The sequence below is a fragment of the Eptesicus fuscus genome, chromosome 15 (genome assembly GCF_027574615.1).
Source record: "Eptesicus fuscus isolate TK198812 chromosome 15, DD_ASM_mEF_20220401, whole genome shotgun sequence".
NCBI lineage: Eukaryota > Metazoa > Chordata > Mammalia > Chiroptera > Vespertilionidae > Eptesicus > Eptesicus fuscus.
The window spans coordinates 5335793-5344368 of NC_072487.1; the positions used below are offsets into that span (position 1 = coordinate 5335793).

The window sequence follows — 8576 nt, forward strand, 5'->3', positions numbered from 1 at the left end:
TGGGCACTCACCAGCCTCTGGAAGGGCTGCTGGGGCCGCCACAGTGGGTCCTTCAAGCCCCAGGAAACCGAATCGACCACCGGAGCGGCTGTCAGTCCCCGGCCACTTGGGACGTGAAGCCTGCGCGGCCTGGGGCTCTGGTTCCTCGGACTGACCCCTTCTGCCCCGGCTGCTCGGCCGCTCGCCCGGGGCGGGCAGTTCAGACCGGCCCTGCCGCCCGGTGCGAGCGATTCCGAGGACCCCGCGCCCGAGCCACCGCTGTGCTCCGCGCGGGCCGCTTCCACGTGGTCCCCCGGGAGAAGGGGGTTTCAGAAGCCACTGGGAGCCCCTCTTATCTCGCCGCCCCTCCCCGCGCCGTCTCAGAAGCCCCTCGTTTAGCTCCGCTGTGTCATAAAATACTTTATTGGAAAAAAAATCACCGTTTTCGCAAGAGAGGGGTAGGGGCCCCGCGACGTCAGGGCCCGGCTTCAGGCCGAGCCGCCGGGCTGTCCGCGCGGGGTCTCGGCCGTCCCTGACGCGCGGAAACCGGCGTGTGCCTGCGGCGTCCGGGCCGAGGGCGCCCGAGGCGGGTGGGTGCGGTCGGGAGCGGGGCGTGAGTGCGCGTGGAGCGCCCGGCGCGCGGAGCTCTGCGCAGAGGCGACTCTGCCGCGGGTGAGTCTCCAGGGGAGGCCCGGCGCGCTGGGGCCCGGGTTTGGCTTCAGGGTCTGTGTCCTTCCTTGCTGGCCCCTAACTGCCCGCATCCAAGGTAATCATAAACCGTTTAGAAAGCACACAGCGTGGAGGCGGAAGGACCGGCTCGCGGCTTCTCGCGGGCTCAGGGGCCGCGGTGGCGCCAGGGTCCCCGGGCCGCACGCTCAGTCCTCGCGGCCCTTGTCGCTGGCCTCGCCGGGCGCGTCCGCCGGCTTCTCCGGCTTCTCCGCTTCCTTGGCGCGTTCCTGCTCGCTAAGCTGCTCGCTGGTGGGGATGGAGTTCTTCTTGGGCCGCCCCTTGGGCTTGGTGGGGGACTCCAGGCCGCCGCCCTGCAGCACCTGCGCGGAGGCCGCCCGGTGAGGCCCTGAGCCCCGCACCCCCGGGGCAGTAGCGGCCACGTGAGCGCGGCTGGGAACCGCGGCCAGAGGTTTCCGGCTGCCGGGAAGCCGAGGGTGCAGCGGGGCACGAAGAAAGGGGGGCTGGGCGAGGGCACCAGAGAGCAGAGAGGGTCCCTTTGGGCACCAGGCACCGAGGGCATGGGGGCAGGGAGGGTAGCTCCCACACTCACTATTTTCTTCCACTTCATCCTCCGATTCTGGTACCAAGTCTTCACCTGCAACTGACTCAGGCCCAGGGACTCGGCGAGATCTATTCTGGAAAGAGCGGGGTGCACCCTCAGCAGGGCGAGCAGCGCCCCTCCCAACTGCCCGCCGAGCCAGGCCTGGCCGCGCGCTACCTGTCCGGGGTGGAGAGGTACTTCTGCTTCTCGAAGCGTTTCTCTAGGCCCATCAGCTGCAGCTCGGTGAACACCGTGCGGCTCCGACGCCCCTTCTTGGCCTTGGTGCCCGGCTCCCCGCCGCCCGGGGCCTCCAGCTTCCCGCGGAGCTGCAGCTCCAGGGGCAGGTGCGGCGCGCCCGCCACACTGGGCAGCCCGGGCCCCGCGGCCAGCAGCGCGGAGCCCAGCCCGGAACAGCCGAGCGGCGCCAGCGGGAATTTAAACACCGCCGCCTGCTCGGCCTTCAACACGGCTGCGGGGAGAGAACGGGGAGCCTCGTGAGCGTAGGCCCGGCTTCTTCTCTGGGAGACGCCCGCCCGGGCATCCGGCTCCCGCAGAGGACTAGCGCCTGGCCGTGCCACCCGGCACAAAACCCTCCCGCCGGCCGAGGAGGGAGAGACGAAGCCACGCCTGGGGTGACCCCTCCAGCGCCAGTGTCCCCCTGTCTGGGAACAGGGATCTCCCCCACCCTGGGCGCTGCCCTGGCGCTCCTCAGGCCTGTGCCCGCTTTGAGATTTCGGGGTTCTCAATGAAAAGGTTTGAAGCTCAGAGGTGCACAGTGCGTTTCACGGGAAAGGGAAACCAAGCAGAAAAGGAAGGAGCGAGACAGGAAGATGAGCTTTGCGCAACCAAGTCCGCATTGCTGCTTTGGGAAAGAATACGACGGAGTGGACAGATCCGCTCCTCGCTCCTCGGTGTGGGCACAGCAGCCAGGCAGCAGGCAGTGGGTCTGAGCAGGGGTTGGTTGGAACACTTTCCGAAGATTTCAAAACACCCCATGAATCCTGAAATTGGTCTTCCCGTTCTCTCTGTTTAGACTGGACCCCGTGACGATGTTTCCATTGTCATCGGCCGTAAGTGATTTTTTTTGCCCGCTTCAAACGAATTATTAACCGCAGTGCAGCTGGAGCAATACACAGCGCGAGTCTGCATCAAAGTTGGACTCAAAACGAACAAACTGGCTGAGGCGCCCAGCGCGGGGGCGGAGCACAGGCTGGAGGGTCACGGGGCCAGAAAGATGGCTGGCAGGGCCGGGGTCCCACTGTGCAGGCCTCCCTTCCCCACGGGCATCTCAGTATGGGCAGGTGCGCCCATGAAGTCAGCGAGGGCTGGCCAAGATTGGGGTAAGTGTGAGGAGAGGGCCAGAGGGAAGCAAGATACTTGGGGGAAGGTGAGAGAGAGGGAAGACAGGCCCACCCTATCGAGACAGGCCAAGAGAGGCCAAAGTAGGGTGAAGAGAACTGGGGGAAATCAGAAGAACAAGGGGTGCGGTGGCGACTTTGGCCCGGCCAAGGGAGAAAAAGAAGCCAAAGGCAGGAAAGGCCCAGTGGGCAGCTCAAGCTCCACGGAGGCGGGCGCAGCAGACCTGGAAGCAGAAGGGCCAGTCGGGCTGGCGGGCTCACAGTCAGCCCCTTGTCCCCAGGCCAGGCAAGGGGTGTGGGTGCTTCCGCAGAGGCCGGTGTGCCTGCCTCCGGAGGCTCCCGGAGGCTTCGGGCCGGCTGGGGCCTGCGGCAGCACCCCGCTCAGCACTGGAGGCGCAGGCCTCTTCCCCAAGGTCCGGCTTCCCGCTAGGGCAGTCCTGGCCACTCCGGGCCAGTTCTTTGCGGCGAAGGCCCAGGCGCCCGTGGCCTGAGGTCGCTCTGACCCGCAGTCTGAGGTTAGCAGCACGGACCTGCGCCCGCGATTAGAATATGGGCTCGGTCCCCGGGCCAGAGCCCGCAGGGCATCCGTGAAGGAGCGAGCGAACACCCTCCCCGCGGACCCGACCCGCGGGCACGAGGCCTGGCTCCAGAGCGCCCGGGCGCTTGCCCCTCCTCTTCCCGGCCGGGGCGAGGGAACGGCCCGGGGCCCACGCGCCCAGAGCTGCGTCCTCACGACGGCAGGGCTCACCCCTCCCTCCCGGCCGCGGGTGCCCAGGCTCCGCACGTACCCAGGTGGCTGTGGAAGGGCCGCGCGGCCAGCAGCGCCTGCACGCCGAACTTGAGCAGCTCGCCCGCGGCGGCGGCGGCAGCGGCGGCGGGCGCGGCGCCCTTGGGCCCCGGCGGCTCAGTGAGGATCTCCTCGATCATGAAGCTGCGGTAGCGGTGCGGCCTGTGGTCGACGCAGCCCTCGGGCGGCCCGAAGCGCACAGCGCCCGGCTCCCCCGGCCGCTGCATCGCGGCGCCCGCAGCTCAGCGGCAGCTGTGGCTCGGGCACAGGGCCCGCGCGGGGCTCTAGGCCGGCCCGCAGCTCCGGGCGGCGCGCGGGCGCCGGCTCATGCCCCCTCCCCCGCCGGCCGGCCGGGCGGAGGTGCAGGGCGCGGGCGGGGCTCGCGGGGTTCGGCCGGTCGGACCCGGGACTGCGCCCCCGCCCCGCGCCGCCGCGCCTCTAGCACGGCCGGCTCCGCGTCACCGCCCCGCCCCGCCGGCCCGCCCCGCCCCGCGCCGCCCGCCGCCCCCTACCCCACCCCAGGCTGAGCCCGAGGGAGGGCCGGAGAAGGGAGGAAGGCGGGAGAGAGGGGGGCCTCGAGAAGGGTCGGCGGACCCAGACCGAGGGAGACCCAGCGGAGCGCACGCTCAGGAAGGAGAGAGCAGGAGAGAACGGGAGAGCAGACCCCCAGAGAAGGGAGCAGAGGGACCCAGAGAGGTGAGAGAGGGGCCAAAGCGAGACAGCAAAGGCCACCCTGGTTGCGAGACAGAGGTGAGAGGGTGCCAGGGACGTCAAACCGTGCGCAGAAAGAGACCGACAGGGGCGCGGGAGCCAACGGGGCAGTGACGTGCGGGCGGGCACAGAGGCAGGCGGGGCAGAAAGCCGGGCCAGTGCAGAAAGAGAGGGGACAGATAGGAAGGGGGCGGCCTGGGCAAGGGTTAAGGAGCCGGGCAGGTCGGGAGGGGGAGAGGCAAAGGCCACGCGGCTCGGCTGGGAAAGGGGTGGCGGTGCGCAGCCGCCCGGCCGGGGCACAGACGCCCACCCGGCAGGGGTGCCCACAGGCAGGCGGGCAACGCCTAGAGCCCAGGCTGTACCTGTGCACTCCCGACTCAGTTTACCAGGCTCGGCCCCCTCCCCGCCACTGCCGGAGAGGAAAGCCTTCTCCTCCTGCCGTCTGCTTATATCGCTAAGTGATACGTGGACACGTCCTCCTTGGCAACCCCAGGGAACTGTGGGTGGTTGTATCACACCCGCAGGCAGAGGCAGGATGGATGAGAGGAGAAGGGAAGGCTGCACTCTTCCTGTCGCCAGCCTTGGAGCCTCAGAAAAACCGTTACTGGGCGGAGCTGGGTGAAGGACTACAGTGTGCGATGGGAGTTTGGGGACAGATTCTGGAGTGGGGTGTCTCATCTGTGAGCCTTAAAGTCCCCAACGTGACTGAGGAAGGCCCTAGCCTTCTCTAGCTCCCCCTCACCATTGCAGGAATATAAGCTAGAGCCATGCAAGGGGGGAGGAGGAGGGGGGAGGGGAAACAGGACCAAACCTCTCCTCTCCGAACTCCTCTCTCTGCCCCTGCCACTCCAGGTCTGGCCACTGCCCCATCCTGGGGCCTCGGTGCCCTGACCTGTCCCAAGAAGATGCTGACACTTGGCTCTAGTCCGGCTGTGAGGAGTGCGTGGGGGTCCGGCACCGGCTGGCCCCACAGGGTCTGTTGGAGAGAAGGACATCGTCCATTCATCAGGGCAAGGAGGGGAAGGAATGGTGAAGGTGGATGGGGATGGGCGTCCCTGGGGGCTAAAGGAGGGTGCTGACACCCTTCGGGAGTCCCCCGCCTGGGGTCCTGGACCACTTCTCCTTCCCATGTGCGCTTGGCCTGGGGCCTCAGGGGTCAATGCAGGAAATAGAGCCTACCTTTCCCAGGGCCCTGCCCCCCCCCCCCAGGGTGATGCCGTTTCTAACTCTAGCTGCTGGCCATGAGTGAGCCATGAGGCTAGCCCCAGGCCCTGGCATCAGCCCCAGTCTTCGCGTAGATTAGGAAATGGCCAGGATTTCTCGTCCCTGGGGACAAAGAAAACGTCTTACCAGAGGCTCTGGTAAGACTAGGACCCCAAGAGCCCAGCTGCCTCTCCCCCCAGTTGTTAAGTGGCTTCGCTGGGGCCGCCCCTTTCTGACCCACCCAGCCACCGTCAGGACGGGAAGGTGGCCTCCAGGTGCTCCACCCTTGGCTGGGAAGGGCTCCTCCGAAGGGGATGGGCGCTGGTGTCCCACAGGGGACAGGCCTCCCTCCTAGTGAGAGGTGGAGGGCCAGTGGGCAGGGCCCTGCCGCCCTGGTTGGCCCAGAAGCCGCCAGGCAACAGAAAAGCCAGTGTCTCCTGGAGCCTGGGCAGCCCCGTGGGACCCCTCCACACGTGTAGGCGCAGAGAGCCCTTCTCTAGATGGTTCTGGGGTGTCGGCCATGACAACCACCTACTTTCTCCGATGGGGAAATTGAGGACCAGCAGGGGCAAGGCATTGGCCTAAGGACCACAGTGAGTAGGGCTGGTTTTCTCTTGCTCCCGTAAATGTAGCATGGAGCTCATTCTCTCTCCCCGCCCCTCCTTCCCAGCAGGGCCCACTCACGGTCCCCTCCTCTTCTTGCTTCCACATCTTCCCAAGGGAAAAGCCGGGATAGTCCTGAGGGTGGAGGGTCAGGCCCAGCCTCCCCACTCCACCCCTTCACCTCCTCTTTAGGCCCCTGACTGAAGCCACCCGCTTTGAACCATCTCTGCCCCCTGCAGGGGCTCAGATCCCGTGGAGGGAGCTTGGGTCCCGGGTCAGAGGACTTGGGGATCACATTGATCAGCCCTCACCAAACCTACTTGCTCCTGGAGTAGGAAGTCATTTTCATAATGGAGGGCTCACCTCCAGCTTTAGGAGAGTCAGAAGGCCAGCGCAGTCCAGCCCGCACCCCATTTCCCAGCGCCCAGACTACAGAGTCTCCCCGCCCCCAGCTCGCGCCAGGGCTTTTCCGGTGGCCGGGAGAATCCGGGGCGGGAGGGCGGCCTTCGGGAATGGGGCCTTGCCCTTGGGGGCTCCTTGCGGGGATGCCCCGTGAGCCTTGGCAGGCCCCAAGGGCTGAGACAGCCGGGCCTCCACCCTGGACCCGGCCCCCGCCCCAGCCCAGCTTCCGCGCCGCGAGTAGATCTATGACCACCTCCTCGGGACGCAAATAAACCCCTTTTAGGCGAAAAAAGTGCGCACAAACAGCCTCCTTTTCCCCAGGGATTGACGCGTTGGCGCCGGCGAAGGGTTTCCCCGAAGAGTGGGGTCCATCCACTCCGCCGGGAACAGAAGCGCCGAGGAGGGACCCCCGGGCAGGGCGGCCTCCGGCCCCCACGCGGCCCCAGCCCAGCAGGCCGTCCCAGAGCGAAGCCACCTCTCCCGACGCTGGGACCCTCCGGGCCTCCCGCCGCCGCCGCTGCAGAAATCCCGGAAACGTCCGCTCCCGGCGGGCGCCGTGGAAAAGGTGACCTCAGCGCCCGAGGCCAGCCGCCCTCTCCCGCGGCGGCGACGCGGGGCTTGGGCAGCAGGGCTCGGCGCCACCCGGACGCCGGTGGGCTCCGTCACCGCGGCCTCTCAGCCTCCCGCACCTGGAGCCGCGAGGAGGGGTAGCCCCCTCCCTAATCGAACCCTCCTCCTCCTCCTCCTCCTCCTCCTCCTCCTCCTCCTCCTCCTCCTCCTCCTCCTCCTCCTCCTCTTCCTCCCCCTCCTCCTCCTCCTCCTCCTCCTCCGGCGCCTCGGGTGCGGTTCTGAAGTCTAGGGGAGGGGGCGAGGCCCTGAGGGTGGGGGCGGGAGTCCGGGAGAGGGAGGCCAGGTGGGGGCCTGGGTCTGGGTGCTTGTGCTTGGCCCTCGGGGTCACGGCTCCTTCCAGTCCCCTCCGACCCTCGCCCGGTTCCTGCGTCCCCGCCCGGCTGCCGCGGGTTTACCCTTTACTCGGCCGCGCTTAGTCGGGGCTGGAATTGGGGGGAGTGGGGGGAGCGGTTTCTTCTGGATCGTTTGGCTGCGACCGCCCAGCAGCTGCCCGCGGGGAGCCCCCCGCCCCCGTGGATGGACGGGGAAGTCGAGCCCGCTGGGCCCCGCCGGCCCGGCTCCCGCAGTCCCGTGCCCGGCGGTGGCGTCCGCGCCTGGAAGGGAGCGCCCTCCTTTCCCTCCTTTCCGGCAGCCTTCGGTTCCCCTCGCCCCGGCCGCCCGGCCCCGTGGGGCCGCCTCCAGGGCCGCCTCGGGGACGCGGAGAGCCGCGCGGGGACTCGAGCGCGGGGACCTGCGATTGGCAACACCGTCCTGCCCTCCACGCGGGATGCTCGGGGTCAGCCGCCCTCCTCCGCCCGCAGGTCGCAGCCCGGCGCACGGGGACCTCCCGCTGGGAAAGGGGTCCCGGCGGCGCCTTCCCGTGTGAGTTTCCGGTCAGGTGTGGACTTTTCGTTTTGAATCTTTTCAGGCCCTGAGTTCCAGGCTCGCAGCGCGTTTTCGGACAGCGTCCTAAGACACGCCCCTCGCCTCCCTCGTCAAGGAATTTATAAGTCTGTTCCTTTGGAACTGGTGACTTTGCTTTATAACTTTTTTTTTTGCCTTATTACTATTTTTAAATGTGAGACTTTACTTAGAAGTGTGCGTTTAAAAAGGTGCATAGGTAGACAACTGCTTTGACCCATAGAAAACCGGCTCTTGGTGCCCCCGGGACCCAGGGCGGATCTGCTGGACGTGGCGCAGCACCCGGCCTCTCCCTGGGCGGCTCCCGCCTCTATTTCGCGCCCACACCTCCGTGGGCCCGGAGGCTTTCGCTGCGACGTCGGATCGGAGTCCTGGAGGCCACGTTCCGGGGCGAGGAGGTCGTGCCTCCCGCGCTCTGGTGTGAGTTCCTCCCGCAGCGCGCGCCGCTGCCCCCCCCAGAACGCGCCCTGCCTGCGCGGTGAGCGCCCCGCGCCCGAGAAGAAGGTGCCGAGGCCGGGACGCCGGGTCTGACTCCCACCCGGGCTGGGAGCGTTCAGGCCGCCTGGGGAGAGCGAGGATCCTTTGGCGACTCCATCCTGGCAGGTGCCAGGCCGTCAGCGCGCCCGGGTCGGGTCGCTGCGGACCTGAATCCGCGGGCAGCCTGTGCGAGGAGCCTCCGCCAAGTACGAGGAGAGCGCCCTGAGGGAGGCCGGTCTCCGCGGACAGAGGCGCG

At 67.8% G+C, this 8576-nt stretch overlaps 1 protein-coding gene across 1 annotated transcript; it reads right to left on the reverse strand.

The window, feature by feature from the left end:
* Positions 1–854: 854 nt before the first annotated feature.
* Positions 855–3621, reverse strand: BARX1 (BARX homeobox 1). The gene is made up of 4 exons (XM_054727097.1): positions 3396–3621; positions 1427–1718; positions 1259–1343; positions 855–1028 (listed from the first exon to the last, which is right to left on the reverse strand). Exons 1-4 carry the CDS (start codon positions 3619–3621, stop codon positions 855–857), a joined length of 777 nt encoding a protein of 258 aa, XP_054583072.1.
* Positions 3622–8576: the final 4955 nt, after the last annotated feature.

Coding starts and splice junctions, on each gene's coding strand:
- BARX1 (XM_054727097.1), bottom strand. CDS start 3,621: ATGCAGCGGCCGGGGGAGCCGGGCGCTGTGCGCTTCGGGCCGCCCGAG. Junction 1,719..3,395: donor GCCCTTCCACAGCCACCTGG/GTACGTGCGGAG, acceptor CTCTCCCCGCAG/CCGTGTTGAAGGCCGAGCAG. Junction 1,029..1,258: donor GGATGAAGTGGAAGAAAATA/GTGAGTGTGGGA, acceptor GCCTCCGCGCAG/GTGCTGCAGGGCGGCGGCCT.